General features: G+C 37.1%; 1 protein-coding gene across 1 annotated transcript; it reads left to right on the top strand.

Annotated features, from left to right (window-relative positions):
- Positions 1-2,203: 2,203 nt before the first annotated feature.
- Positions 2,204-15,993, top strand: GSG1 (germ cell associated 1). Its single transcript, XM_074195319.1, has 5 exons — positions 2,204-2,567; positions 3,394-3,441; positions 7,666-7,818; positions 12,706-12,817; positions 15,627-15,993. Exons 1-5 carry the CDS (start codon positions 2,204-2,206, stop codon positions 15,991-15,993), a joined length of 1,044 nt encoding a protein of 347 aa, XP_074051420.1.
- The last annotated feature ends 654 nt before the right edge of the window (positions 15,994-16,647 follow it).

A 16,647-nucleotide genomic window follows, 5' to 3' on the forward strand; every position in this document is an offset into this window, starting at 1 on the left:
AGTAGTATGTCATTGCCAATTTTATCCCTGCTCTTCTCCTTCCAACTGGAGGCTTAACAGCAATTCTTGCCTTAATTGCCATCAGAGAAGAGAAATAAAATCCTTTCTTCCAGACTTGTATGTGCACACTCATTTCCAGGTCAATAGAAATTAAGATGCTTTTCATCCTCACAAAGTAAGTCACCACAGTAATAGAAAATACCTATGCATGCTGCTAGTGAGGCAAAAGACTGCTCCATCACGTATTTCTGGAAGTGAGAGTAGTACAACTTTATTAGAATTAGCTGCAATCAGAGCATATTGTACATGTCCTAAAGTTAAACCTTCATTGGCCAAGCTCCAATTTATATCTCTTCATCTTCATCCTCTGCAACAGACTTTAGAGTATGAGCTGCAATAATTTTCATAGTGCCTTTTATTGCAAATATTTGTCATGAGTTCTTCAATATAAGATTATCACCTGCCTCATAAAATGATACATCTTATTGCCGTTGGTGACAACCCTACCAATTCTTTTATTTGCTTCTCCATAAAAAATCTGAGTCATCCTTCCATTTAGATATAACTTCTTTATTTTTATTTCATTTATTTTAAGATTAACAGGACTGATAAGACTGATCTGATTCTGTCATTGAAATGTTTACTCACTGGTCTTTGGTCAAAGATTTCCTGAACAAACATGGCCTAAAAACTTAGCACTCTCTATTTCCTTTTCTAGCCACTATTGCATAAACAGATGATTAAATCAAAGTAGCCATTCTGCCATCCAACACTGAAAAATCACTAAATATTTTCATTTTTCTTTGCATCAGAGCTTGCCATGGCCAAATAATTAATCTCCAAATGACTAGTCTACTGGTGATGAACCTCTCCATACTCAGCCAACATGACCTTTAAGAACTCACTTCCACACAATAAGTAGCATTGAAATAGGACTTTGTGGAGAATAATACATACCTAGATAAATAAATAGGAAGTTCCAGGAGGTGATAAATTTTAGCTAGGAGATAAGGGATGACCACTTTTCTTTCACTATTTCCTTGACAACATTTCAGTCAGTCAATAGTCAATTAGGATTTAAGTACATACTACATACTATGCATGAGGACTGTGCTAAACATGTGACCCTCCTATGAAAAAAAAAGACATAGAAATCCTACGTGACCTCTCCATTCCATCAGCATCATGTCCCCCAAAATAGTTTTAAGTTGAACATAGTAATTTCAGAATCAGGAGTAGCTCTGAGAACTGGAAGAATTAAGAAAAGTTTCCTGGAAAAGGTAGCATTTCAGCTGAGTTTCTTGGTGTTCTTAGGAGTGGAAGAAAAGACGGCGAACATTCCAGACATGGAGGACAATCCATGCAGAGGCATGGAGATAAAAAAAAAATGGAAGAATATATACAAAAAATAACAAGAAGACTTAATTTGCTTAAAATAGAGAATGTGAAAAAGAGTAATGAGTAATTATCCTGGAAATAGAGATTTTAACCAGGAATTCATATCTTATCTAAGCCTAGGAAATGAAAATCCAATTCAGTTTCTTGGGCAGGAGAGTGATATAGGTATACCTATGCTTTAAGAATATCAAGTGTAGTTGGATAGAAAAATAGTAGGAAAAAGAAGAGACTGGATGCAGGGAGATCAGTTAAGAAACTATTGTATTGGGGAGGCTAAGTGGTGTAGTGGATACAGCACTGGCCCTGGAGTCAGGAGTACCTGAGTTCAAATTCCACCTCAGTCACTTAATAATTACCTAGCTGTGTGGCCTTGGGCAAGCCACTTAACCCCATTTGCCTTGCAAAAACCTAAAAAAAAAAGTATTGTATTATCCAAATGAAAGATGATGGTTGACTCTGTATGTGGAGATAAAAGGTCAAATATGAGAGATAGAGACAGAATCAATAAGTCTTGGTATCAAATTAGATGTAGAGAATAAGTGAGCATAAAAAGACAGGGAAAATTTCTACTGTGAGTTGAAAATTTAGCACTAGGAGAAATGGTTATACCCTCAATAGAAACATAGAAGTTAGGAGAAGAGATGACAGATTGAAAGGGAAAATAATAAGTGCCTCTTTGGATATGCTGAGTATAATAGAACTTTCATAAAAGCATGGAGAAAAGATTTTATCATGGGCTTCCAGTAAATTCAGAAATGTGATTTGAATTCAAGGAATAGAGGGGAAATTAGCCAGATCTGAAAGGATGTGTCCTGCTCTCTCACTTAAAAATGCCTATCTGTTGCAGATGAATTTCTTGAAGTTCTTGGCCCTCCACCACCATACTATTGTAGCATTCATCCTCAACATGCTGGCACTCTGCCTTTCTACCACATCTTTCCTTAGCAGCTACTGGTGTGTAGGCACACAGAAAGTGCCCAAGCCTTTGTGTGGGAAGAGTATGGCCACCAAGTGCATTGGCATTCCAGTGCCCTTGGATGGAGGCAGCAGCAATGGATCAAGCCAGGAGGTGGTAAACTACAGTTGGGAGACAGGAGATGACCGCTTCTCCTTTCGCTATTTCCACACTGGTATGTGGCTCTCTTGTGAAGAAAACATGGAAAACCCAGGTAACATCTCTATCCCTAATACCTCAAGTTACTTTGCAAGTAAGTTCAGTACCCAACATCTCCATCCCTAACATCTCAAGTCACTTTGCAAGTAAGTTCAATATCCAACATCTGTGTGTGTAGATGTTTGATAGATAGATAGATAGATAGATAGATAGATAGATAGATAGATAGATAGACATGGCAAGTTTATAGACCCCAAGTAAAGAAGCTCTGTTTTATTAGAATAAAAGTAGTAAGGAAAAAGAGAGGGCAGCACTATATAGTGAAAAGAACCATGCAATGGGAAATAAGAAACTGGGTTGTGTACCTGCCTCCTTACTCTCTGATTTAACTGTAAGCTCCTTGAGGGCAAGAACTTTTTTTTTTGCCTTCTTTTAGTACAGTGTTTGGTACTGTTTGTCCTGTTTAGTTAAGTGTTTAGTACACGGTAGGTACTTAATAATTTAATCAATTGATCTCCCTAGGCCACAGTTTCTCCATCTATAAAATAAAAAGTTATTGTAGTTCACCTTTAAAATCCATTCTAGTCTCAATATATGGCAGAGGAGTAGGTTCAACTCCAAATATGGATGCCCACCCCATTCCTCAGGCCCATTCCCAAATATGCTGCATGGAGTGGGTTAAAATCTAATCTCTGCTATATCAATAATAATTATGATGATGTTAATAAATTAATTTTGTCCTCTCTATCTTTAAGGCAACTGCCTGGAAATAAGGTAGCTTAGGTGATAGGAAAATTGATGAATAAAAGAAGTGTGGCATCTTCTAACTCCCCATAATGCCATCTACCTGCTTCTGTGTGCATTTATTATCTTTATTTCAGGGGAGAAATGCCGCAGTTTCATTGAACTCACACCACCAATAGAAAGAGGTATGAACACATCATGATATTTTTTTGAAATATGGTGCATAAAGCTGTGTTCCTTTTAGAGGGCAGAATGTGTTGTCTGCTGGTATGATGTGAAGGGCAAGGAAATATGTCCCATCCTGTTATCCTACCCCTTACAAGAGTATCTAAAATTCCTTTTGGCTTAAGACATGAATCTAGATGAAACTCATTTCTTGAATGTATATAACAGTGAGATGAGTGAGAGATTAAAAGATCAACACCTTCCTTTTAAATTATTCATTAAATATTAGGAATACTGTCATCTCTCGATGCCTTTATATAGAATGAGTCAATGCAAGTGGGAGAGGTAAAAGGAATAGACTCTTGGTACTTGGCCATGTTGGATATGGCAAATTTAGGTAGCAGGAAGAGAAAATAAGTATGGAAGAAGAGAGAGAGCTCATTGAGGCTGTTGAAAAGGGAGGTTTCTTGATTAAAAATTCTTTTAGGGCATTTGGGTTGCATAGTGATTGGAGCACCAGCCCTGAAGTCAGGAGTACCTGAGTTCAGATCTGACCTCAGACACTTAATAATTACCTAGCTGTGTGGCCTTGGGCAAGCCACTTAACCCCATTGCCTTGAAAAATTAAAAAAAAAAAATTCCGGGTGCCTTTCCAAGCTGCCAGAGATAACCCAACCACAAGGATCTCAGCCTCCTCTTTGTTACATGTCTTTTCTTGGGAACAATTGAAGGGGAAGAGAAGCTGACCTTATCTGCAGTGCTGGCTTGATTTTTCAAGCTAAGGCTGAGAATTTTTTTTTCTTTTTTAACATTTGGTTACCCAGATCAAAGTAGATCTTGGGCATCTGGCTTCCTTTAAGATTCAATTAAAGTCTTATTTTCTATAGGAAACCTTCCCTAATATCTCTTAATTCCAGGGCCTTCCCTTAATCATTTCTTATTTATCCTATATATATATATAGCCTACCTTGTATATATTCGTTAGAATATAGTCTCCCTGATTTGACTGTAAGCTCCTTGGGGGCAAGAACTGTTTTTTGCCTTCTCTTAGTACAGTGTTGGTACTGTTTGTCCTGTTTAGTATAGTGTTTAATACATGGTAGGTACTTAATAAATATTTATTGAATTGAATTGTATGGTGCAATTCCCAGAAACTTCACATTTTACAGCTAAGAGAGACCTTAGAAATTATCTGACTCAATCTTCTCTTTTTGTAAATGAGAAATTTCAGATCTAAGCTGGTGAAATAATTTGACCAAGGCCAATCAGTTAATTAAAGATGGTTTACACAAGAATTTCAGCCCAACATTCTTTCTACTGTCACATTTGAGTCATGCCAACAGCTACCATTGTGAAATTTTTAAACCCCAAACCTTTCATTGAGACTGGTTGGCTCATTGATTAATTGGCCAGCCAAGTTTCAGATGATTCAGGACCCAAAAAGGATACTTGAAAGCTGAATGATCCAAATGTTGGCCATGGTCTTGTTTCATGTGACTGATAATTAACTTCCCTCTCTCAGACCCAACCTAGACTCTGCTGTGTACTATGAGCAACCTAAGGGTAGAATGATGCACAAGTCACACAACTCTCCACTTGCACCTATGGTTGAGATTGAAGGCAGGGAATCTTTTAGGGAGGCTCAGAGGGCTTTTTTATATATGACAGTGGCCATTAACCAAAAGGAAGCAGTTCTTTTTTATCTTATAACTAGTCATTTCTGGCAAAGTCTAAAGGTCTAAGAATAAAAGTTAAAGCAAAAGCAAAGTGGGAGACTTGCTCTGGTTTTGTAACTGAGGGGTATGGTCCCTCTTCCCATGTCATGTCTTACTATTGCCTCGGGTACAGATCACAACTCCCTTCTTCTACCTGACCTACTCAATTCAAAAACAAAAGTAGGTTTAACTGTAACTCAAATGTACCCATGTACCCATCCCCTTCATCAGATTTCCATAGCTATTTAAACACCATTATCTTAGCCTTGGAAGATAAACTCTACTTTGGTGGTTAGTAATAATCAAAATTTTGAAATTCTCTGTCCTACCCCATCTTAGAGCACATAGCCTTTGTTCAAAACTCTAGCTATCTAAGAGTTCAGACCTTCATCTCCCTCTCTCTGTACTAAATCTCGGTCATTCCCTAGCCTGCTTTGTTATAGTTCCCCTATTCACAGAAATGAATTATATGGCAGCTCTACTACTCATAATTTTAATTCAAGGAAGGATCAGGTTCTAAAGCATTAAGTGTAACAAGTCTTTAAAATATTTAAAGATAGCACTCATGTCTCCATTAAATAGATTAATATTTGTAAAGTGATTAGAACAGGGCCTGGATCAGGGAAGGCACTTAATAAATGTCCTGCACATTTCCTTCCCATTTTGTTCCTTTCCCCTCTTTCTAAATCTCTTCTCAAGCTAAATATCCTTGGCTCCTTCAACTGACCCTTATCCAGAAAAAACTCCAAACCTTTCACCATCCTGGTTCACTCTCTGGTTTATCATTTTATGTTCTTCCTAAAATGTACTAAACAGAATTGAAGGCAATGCTCCAGACATAATTTAATCTGGGCACATGCCTAAGATTGCAATGTCTTTCTTGACTTTCAGATCACTGTTGACATGAAGCTATCATTCCACAAAAATATAAAATCTTCTTATCTTTTCCCATATGACCCCTTGATTCCAATACTTGTGAAGTGGGTGGTTGTTAGGATGTTTTGTTTTGTTTTCTTCTGACCCAAGTAAAAACAAGCTTCATAGAAGTTATCTAGCAGGAAAGATTTGAGCTACAGAGGGAAGAGAATAAATCCAAAGAGGTGATAAAAGCATGATGCCCAACAATAAAGTCCACCCAGAATCCCAAGTATATTTGGAATAAAAAATTTTAGTGTTCTCATGCTCTATCAATTATAGTTATCCAAAACCAGAATGGAATGTCTCAAAAGGTATATTTCCCCCCGGCTGGAGGTCTTAGACCTAAAAAGATTATTGATCATGTACAAATTTGACCAGATGGCCTCAGAGATCCTTTTTAGCTCTTAACAATTTGCAAAATAAAATTAACATGTGTATAAATAATCATAATAAGATAGTAACAATATTTATATAACCCAATACTATTGCAAATGTTTTACAAATATTATGTCATTTGATCCTCAAAACAATTCTGGGAAGTAGATACTATTAAAATTCCCATGTATAGCTGAGAAAATTGAGGCAGGCAGGAGTTAAGTGATTTGTCTAAGGTTCAAATACTTGTCCAAGTAATCTGAGCCTGGATTTGAACTTGGGTCTTCCCGCCTTCAGGGCACTACCCAGCTGTCTCAAAAAACCTCTTGCAACCTTAAATTATGAGTTGGATCTATTCACTTTTTAGGCTTTGTGAAAAACATGGCTTAACCACTTTCACTTTTCTTCTTTCAGATGAATATGTATTTATTTATATTTACATTTGTATGTAAGCCAATTTGTTAATCTTAAAGTGCTTGAAATTAAATGTTAGTTATTGCTGCTGTTGGGGCAGCTAAGTGGCACAATGGTTAGAGTACCAGGTCTGGAATCAAGAAGACCTGAATTCAAATCTAACCTTAAACATTTACTAGCCACGTGACCTTAGGCAAGTCCTTTTACCCTGTTTCCCTCACGTTTCTCATCAGTTAATGAGCTGGAGAAGAAAATAGAAAACCACTTCAGGATCTTTTCCAAGAAAACCCCATATGGAGTCACAAAGAGTTAGACACGATTAAAGCTGAACAAGTTGTTGTTGTTATCATTAAATCAATAGACTGTATACTCTCCCCACCATCCTCACCCAATGATGCCATTATTGTAGCCATTTAGTAAAGAAGCAAAGTGAGAAGAGGGGAAGGGCATGGGAGGTGATATTTTCTCTGAGACTCAAAATGGGAAGTTCCATCTATAAATGATTAGAAGAGGAAAAATGACTTTCTAGGAACCTCTCTTGAAGTTTATGAATTCAATTAGTCATCAACATTTATGAAATACCCATTGTGTGCAGAATAGACAAGGCTATCCTGTAAGGGAGTATCAAGGAAAGGGAAGTTGCTCATGGAATGAGATCAGACTTTCCTGATTCCCTTGGCTTGCATACAGTATCACCTCTGCTCTTCTGTTTTACCTCATATTAAGTCTTATAGGTACATCCTATTTTTTCCCCATTAGCATTTTGGGTTACTGCTTTATTCTGACATAATAGGGATGCCTTCTTTCTCTGGTTTCTGGCAGGAATACTTTGGTTATCCCTGGGGTCAGAGATTGTCTACATAAGTCTGCTATCCATCAGCCTCTTCCTAATGCTACTGGAAGTGTTCTTCCCTGGGAACCCTGGCTGTGGACTTAAGCTTAATGCTTTTGCCGCTATGTCTTCAGTCTTGTCAGGTAAGGATCTCTTTTTTTCTTTTTTTTAATTTATTTATTCTTATTTTGTACAAATGATGCTTTTTGCATGCATTACTAAAATATACTTGTTTAAGAGTAAACATAATACCCCCTCCCCCTAAAAAATATAGACCCTCATGAGCAATAAAGGGGAGAAAAAAATTAAAATTAAAAATAATGATAATAATATAGTAGGTGTGACCAGGTGGCACAGTGGACGGAGCAAGCAGCCTTGACTGGGATCATGGTCAGAGAAGACTGAGTGGCCCAAACTGGAGTCCAGCTCAAGTTTTTATGTCTTGCCTCTCATCCAGAGGGTAAAAGGTGAACTCCCTTCCCCTATACTGGACCCAGAATTAGGTAGAGGGTAAAGGAGATCAGGATACAAATTTTACATTAAACAATTGGTACTTTAAGAATGGGGTGGGTTCCCACCCAAGATTACAATTATTTCTTATACAATCATAATTCTCTTCTTCAAGTCAATTTACATCTCAAGAGTCAATTTACATCTCCACCCAAATTCTGTCTGTTACATTCAAATTCTCTTCCTCTTCCCCTGAATCACTTGAGGAAGAAAAATAAAGCATATGAGTATCTCTCTTGAGGGCATAGAATCACAAACCCCTCAGAGTTGGGTGGAACCTCAAGGGTCACCCAGTCCAACCCATGCACTTATTAAATTCTCTACATTATCAACAAGTGATCCTTTGGCCTTTATTTGAAGACATCAACTGGAAATTCATATTAGTCATTCACCCATTCTCCCAGTAGCATTTATTAAGTGCCTACTATGTATAAAGCATTGTGTTGGATGCCAGAGAAAGCAACAAAGACAAAAACAAAGCAATACCTGCCTTAAAGAATCTTACACTATTTGGGGCAAAACAAGTACACAGGAAAAGTCAATTCCAAACAGATGCAAAAATTATACAATATACAAATTCAAGTGCCTCAAGTTCTGAATTCACATGAAACAGTAATGATCTCAGTGGTTAACAAAAAACGGTTATTTTGTCTTTGGCTTACTATGGCCAAACCCAAAGTTTACTCCTGGAAATCTTCAAGCAGAGTTGTGACTAGCTTTTCATAGAATTGAGTAAAAGGGATCCCCTGCTCCTTTACAAGTATTCAAGTAATGAAAGCATATTGTATATAGGACAGTTTATAAACCACCAAAATACAGGAAGCACAAAGTACTCATTAGAGTCCTCAAAACAAATAAAGAAAATATGTAAAAGATTCACAATCTTTTTCCTCAGAAGAAACTACTCAGTTGCCAGTGAGGCAACACACTAATATCCTGGTAAATCCTTAGCCCTCTTTCAGGGAGTTATAGTTCCTCCTAGGCTCTTATTCCCCTTGTGTTTGAACTCCCCAGACAACAAACATACTTCGAAGTTATTGAACAGTTAACCTCTTCTTTCAAATATACACTACCCAAATAACTGACTCTAATATCTCAGGATGACAAGGTATAACTTTAACTTTTCTGCCCATTCTGCAAGAGTCACATGGCTAATCTTCTTTCTCCAGAAATCAATACCTTTAACTCTTGAACTTGGGGTTAGTCTCAGGGCATTGCCCAAGAAATTTCTCTATGATTGGCTAATTCCTTTCTCCTACACAAGAGGTTGAAGTTCAAAAACAATGTCCATAATATTCCCTCTTGGGTGAGTAGGCAAGCATATATCTATTTATGTAATGTTTCTAGAGGGACTTTATTACTGCCCTAGTTATTGCTTACCCTTGGGTTAGGAAAGAATATTATCAGGCCTTAGTAAGGGAGACAAAATGACAGAAAAATAGGACCTCCCTTTAAGCTACCTAGACAAACACGTGGAGCTTGTTACAAATAGCTACCTTCTATCTTTTCTGTTCCTTCCCTCCTATTAACTTTCTGGTTCTTTCAAACTTTTACCCATTGCTCTTGCCCTCTGGGACCATACAATACAAGTCTAATTCCTCTTCTTCATGACAATACTTTAAATATTTCAAGATAGCTATCATGTTTTTCATAAATCTTCTTGTCTTCTGGCTAAACCTCACCATTGTCCATCAAGTGATCTTTATGTGGCATAATAGTGAGGTCCATTGCCATCCTGATTGCTCTCCTCTTGACATTCTCCAACTCACCAATGTCCTTTCTAAAATTATTAAGAATTAGTAGTGGCTTGGTGGCATCATAGATAGAGCACCAGCCCTAGAGTCAGGAGTACCTGAGTTTAAATTCAGGCTCAGATACTTAATAATTACCTAGTTGTGTGGCCTTGGGAAAGCCACTTAACCCCATTTGCCTTGCAAAAAAACTAAAAAAAAAAGTTACAAAAGAATGGTCCATCTGTAACAATAGAATTTACTTCACTGATGAAATCACAGGTCCTGACCTCCCCTCCAAAAAAAAATTATCTTTTTCTTCTATTGAAGCTATAGTCCACAAGCTCCCCAAATATATTTAGATGAACTGTTCAAATTTTATAGTTGTATAGTTGATTTTTAAAAACTCCAATGTAAGATTTTACATTAAATTTCATCTTATTGCTCAAATACGTACATTTGCATCTGTCAAGACATCTTTAGACCACAGCTTGGTCATCCAATCATATAGCTTTTTGATACCTACAAATCTGAAAAACCATACCACCTTTGTATTTATTCAAGGCATAAATAGAAATATTAAACAACATAGAGACAAAATCAGATCTATGTAGCACTCCTCTAAAGACTTCCTACCAAGTAGATAACTACTTTTGAGTGTTGCCATTCAAAAAGTTCTAAAACTCTCCAACTGTATTACTGTTTTGCACATCTCTCACTATTTTTCCACATTCATGAGCTCTTACCAAATGTTTTATTAAAAGCCAGATGAACTATGTTCTATGTTCCTAGAACTTTCCAAATCTATCTAGCAATTATAACAAAAATGAAAATTGTTTTAGTCTGGCATGACTTGCCCTTTAAAAATTCTCTATTAGTATCTTTTGTTTTTCCACTGATTTTCAAATACATTTCTTCCTCCTTTCATTATCCAGGAAGCATCTGCTGTAACAAAGAATAAAGCTAAAGAAAAAAAGCAGTTAACCAAGAATGATAACTCTCCTCTCTTTTCTGAGGCTGAGTGATCATTATAATTACACAACATACAGTTTTTTAAATTTTTGTGTTTTTTTTCAAATTGTTTTCCAAGTATTACTTACTTCCTTTTGCATCAGATCATAAAATTCTTTCTTGGATTTATTTTATTCTTCATATTCATCTTATGGTTCAGTAAGAGAGTATGCATGTATTACAATAAGTTAAACCATCAGTGTACATAGACTTTGCTTCCCGTTCTTTAGTGTTAATAAAACTGCTACTATCTTTGCCCCCTTCAGAGGGAACTCAGTGCCAAAGGTATGAAAATTTCCATCACTTTCTTAACATAATTCCAAATTTCTTTCCAGGTTGATTTAGTTACAACAATGTATTGTACGTATCATTCCATAATCCCTCCAATATTGCCTATTCCCATCATTTGTAATTTTCCCCAAGTTTTTAGGTACAAGGTAAAAGGTATGAGCTGTTTTGACTCTTGTTATGAGAGATTTGGAATATTTCAAAATGTGACTAATAATTTGCAATTCTATTAAGAACTGTTTGTCCATACTTTTGAACATTCATCCATTTGGAAATGACTCCTAATGAATCCTAGTTTTGTGATCAATGTGCCAGAATGTATTAGTTGGGAGATGAAAATGAATCACAGATACTATCCCAAATATAGTTTTTAAGTAACTTTATTTATTTCAATTAGCAAAAACGATTCTCTTTGCCCTCCCCTATTTTTTTTTTAGGTTTTTGCAAGGCAAATGGGGTTAAGTGGCTTGCCCAAGGCCACACAGCTAGGTAATTATTAAGTGTCTGAGACCGGATTTGAACCCAGGTACACCTGACTCCAGGGCCACTGCTTTATCCACTATGTCACCTAGCTGTCCCTCCTCCCCTACTGTTAAAAAAGAAAAAGAAAACCCTTGTAACAAATATATATAGATGAGCAGAATGAATTCTCAAACTGGCCATGGCCAAAAAAATAATCTCTTTCTGTACCTTGTATTCATCACTTTCTCTAAAGAGGTAGATTACATACTTCATCATCAGTCTTCTGGAATCAGAGTTGATAACTGCATTGATCAGTTTTTAAGTGTATCAAAATTGTTTTCACAGTGTTATTATTGTATAAATTGTTTTCTCAACTTTTCTCACTTCATTCTTTATCAGCTCCTAAAAGTTCCAATATCTTTTTCATCATATGCGTGAGATACTAAGTTAATTAATAGTTTCTAAAATGTCTTTGCTTTTCATAGGGATTCATTTATCATCTTTGAATTTAAAGTTTTTCTAGCATATGTAAAATAGCATTTGAAGCTTCCACAACTTTTCAAGGATGTATTAAATGTATTGAAGGATATATGAATTATTGGTCCAGGGAAAAAAAGAATAATTGAAGAAGAAAGTTGGTAGGAAAACCCTTGGGAGGGAGAAAAGGAAAAGGAAGGAAATAGGACTGCTGGGCTAAATATATAGCAATGAAAAAGACACTTCCAAAGACTCTGGACCTAAACTTCTAGGTAGGTAGTATGTCCAAATAGTTTATAAACATTATACAATCTCTGAATGTTGTCTTTCTTGAATTTTTGCCCACTTGAATTTTTGAATTCTATGGGATGCAGTTGTTCCATAATTTATTAGGACAAATGTCATCTTTCACCTTCTGTCCTAACCCAGTCCCCAATGACCAAAAAGTTATGATCCTTGACCTTGAGCATTTCCCTTAAAGAAGAAAGATTTGCTACTAAAATTTAAGTGAAACAATAAGTAACAAATTCTGCTTTCTTATTCCCTTGGTAGGCCTTTTGGGAATGGTGGCACACATGATGTACACCCAAGTTTTCCAGGCAACTGCCAATGTGGGACCAGAAGACTGGAGGCCACATACTTGGGATTATGGCTGGGCCTTCTAGTATGTTCACCAAGTTTCTTGTTACCCCACCCCATTCCACCTTCAGTCATGGCCTCTTTAGTTTTTTTCTAGTCCAAATCTGCCAGCCCTAAACAGCCCAAAAACCTGTTGTAAAATGTTCTTCTAGTACTCCTTGGCCCTCATTTACTGCCACTGTCAAATTTGGAGAACTGGAGCCAAGACTAAATCCCCAAAAGGAGTGTAATCAAATGAAAATGGCCAATTAAGTAACATTCAATTCACCACTCCACTAGCAAGTACAGATGTGCTTCCCCTAGTTTTTCTTTCTAGTACTTTGCCCAGTTCGGTTGTCCTACTAATAATGGCACAATCCTCCACAGCTTCATAGAACCATATCAACTATAACACTATTCAGGTGCTTCTCCATTTTTGTGTCCAAGTCCATGAGAAATGATAACTGTGACTAAGGTACTGAGACTGGTGTTTTTGTGTGGATTATAGAAATCAGTCTAACTTACTTGAAAAAATACATCTAATTCTAAGTGTTCAGAGAGGAAGAGAGTGGATAACATTTTATTGGTGGGAGATACCATGATTCCATGGAAAAGACACTAGATTTGGGGTCAAAAGATCTGAATGCAAAGCCCAGCTTATGGACTCTGACTTTTTTTTTTTGACAACTCACTTCACCTTTCTGGGCCTTGCTATAAAAAGGAGTTGAACTTGGTAACTTCTAAGCCCTTCTAGCTCTGAATCTATGATCCTTTGGTATTTGGGGCCCAGGAAAGTAGAATTTAATTCCTAGACCTATGATTGGCTCATTCTTCCCCATGTAGGAAGCCATCTACTTTCATTTCTTCATACAAAATCCTACAACTTACTCCATACTACCTCACAATTACAGTCCAAGTTTAAAAGAGATAAATGTCATTTATCTTAGATTATCCTCCCCCCCATAAAATTGAGGGAAGGGAAAACTACAATCTTCTCTTCCTTCAATATAATTTCACTTTTCTCATCGAGATGTCTGAACATTTTTTTACTTTCCTCATCTAATTACTAAGATTCAATAAAGCAGTGGTCATTATCTTTTTTTCATGTCATGAACCCCTTTAGTAAGTTTGGCAAAACCTCCAAACCTCTTTTCAGAATGATTTTTGTTGCATACATTCATAACAAAAAAAATGTTGGATTTCAGTTAGATTAGTGAAAATAAAAATGTAATATTTTTTCCCAAGTTCACACATTCCCCAAAATCAATATACAGATCCCATGAGGTCAATGGACACTAGATTAAGAAGCCCTAGGGCAGCTAGCTAGGTGGCACAGTGGATAGAGCACTGACCTTAGAGTCAGGAGGACAGGAGTTCGAATTCAGTCTCAGAAATTTGACACTTACTAGTTTTGGGGCCTAGGGCAAGTCACTCAATCCTGACGGCCTTGTATCCAGGGCCATCTTCAGTCATCTTGATTCATATCTGACCATTGGACCAAGTGGCCCTGGAGGAGAAAGTGAGACTGATAACTTAGCACAGCAACCCCTCACTCAAATCCAGTTCATGTGCTTATCATGGCATCACCTCCCTGATGTCATCATCATTAAGAATCCCCTTTCTAAAGTATTTTCATTTATTAAATGTCTTCTGAGTTCCAAGTATATTTCAAATTTTGTGTGTGTGTATACATATAAATACTATAAAAATATGATGCTGGACCTTAAAGAATTCCATGCTAAGAAGGAAATCATAAACCTATAAATTAAGAGTATTTGAGATTTTTTGGTTTTTCTATGTATATTAAATATTTATTTGCTGATACCTGATCTGCTCCTGACACTTGCTACTTTATACAGTAGATTCAAGAGCTCATAGTCTTGGAATTTCCCTCTTGAGAAATATTCACCAAGTATACATTATGCTTACTTTTGCCAAATTCTCTTGGGTGTCCACATCATTCTCTTATAATCCACAGCATTGAGACATTTCTCAACTTTGGTCATTAGCCTCCTAAGTCAACTAAATAGAATAATGATTGTGGACAGCAGGAGCAAACGAAGTCTCCTTCTAAGAAATTTGTAGGAGGCAGAGTGCAAAAAAAAAATCACCTATTGTTCCTTCCCCAAACATAAAACTTTCTGTCCTTGGTTTGTTCAAAATTGTAGAAAGATTGGGGTGGGGATGGAGGAAGGGGGAAGGAAGTTCTGAATGAATGTACATTTGCCTTTCATTGGAGAATTTGTCTCCCAAAGTTCAGACCTAGTGATTCTTAGGCTGTATACATTCCAGAAAGACGAAGACATAGAAGATAGTATTCCTCAGGCATAATGCTAAAACATAAGTATTGGGGACCTAGGTGAAGAAACAAAAACTTCTTTGCATTCAGAATATGGGAATATACTAGATTTTTTTTTGTCAAAACAGTTACTAAAAGACATGAGGGAAGTGGATAAAACTGTGATAACTCAAACCTATGCCCATAGAAACCACACTAGACTATGTGTCTACCATCATGGACAATTTTACAATATTGGCCAACACAGTCAATTTATGAAACTATAATTAAATCTTCACATAGCTAGTTTGGTTGATTTTATTGCTCCACGAAGTTCTAAGAATCTCCAAGATATCAATAGTTTAATCCACAAAATGCTGACATAGATTATACATCTCTTTTTCCTCACTGGTTCTGAGAAAAGGAAGTTTTCTCCACACCAAACTCCTAAAATAGACCTCCCTATTATTACATGCAAGAAAAGAGAAAGCCTTCTTACTCTTATAGACTCAACCTTAAGTCACATGGGAGAAGAAAAGCTAGGTTTGTATAACTCTTCTTGTACCTCTACATTCAGCATGGCATGGGTTTCTTTCACCTGTTGCATGATGTCAGCCGTCACAACTCTCAACACTTACACCAAGATGGTATTGGAATTCAAGTGTGGCCACTACAAATCCTTCAAAGCAACTCTGAACCATGCGCCATCCCTACACTACCGATGCCTTCTATTGCAACAACAGCAGCAGCAGCAGCAGCAAGTGTCTCCAACTCACTCCAGGGATCAACTAAGCAGCTACTACCAGGATCAAAACCCTTCAATCCACTCAGGCTCTGTCGGGCTTGACTTCTGCTCCGAGCTGCAGGAGCAGGCACTGTCACAAGAGCCCAGGATGGAACTAAGTGAAGTGCTTGAATCATTAGTTGAGGAAGAACAATGTTAGAACTGCAATGGTGGTGGTGGGGCAGCTAGGTGGTGTAGTGGATAAAGCACTGGCCCTAGAGTCAGGAGTACCTGGGTTCAAATCTGGTCTCAGACACTTAATAATTATCTAGCTGTGTGGCCTTGGGCAAGCCACTTAACTCCATTTGCCTTGCAAAAAAACCTAAAAAAATAAAATAAAATAAAATAAAAAATAAAAAAATAGAACTGCAATGGGGGGGGGGCAGGGGAAAATAGGAAGGAAAGAGGATAAAGAGAACAAGTCCTGCCTTCTATAGCACTGGGAATAGGTGTATAACTCCAGATTTCCTTTCTTTAGTATGGCTTTTGGACACTGAGAATAGGGCTGTCTTTCAGGACAAGTCCATAGCTTCTCAAATCCCCCCCCCCCCAGATATCTCTTATTCCCATTCCTGTCATCATTCCCTACTATGGAGCAAGTCTCCTGTCTGGGACAGGGAGAATTAGAACCTGTCAACATGATTGTGGTTAGCAACCGAATTTTTATTACTTCTCTTATGGGCAAGTTTACCAGAGGCATCCTGGCTAGCATGAGATGAAAACAGAACACATTTTTAAGTAACTTGATGTCACATGTGATGTCTCTATTTTCTTTGTATTCTCTCTTGTTAGATGCTTAACAAACAAAGTTCTG

This window comes from Macrotis lagotis, chromosome 7, assembly GCF_037893015.1.
Source record: "Macrotis lagotis isolate mMagLag1 chromosome 7, bilby.v1.9.chrom.fasta, whole genome shotgun sequence".
Taxonomy (NCBI): Eukaryota; Metazoa; Chordata; class Mammalia; order Peramelemorphia; family Peramelidae; genus Macrotis; species Macrotis lagotis.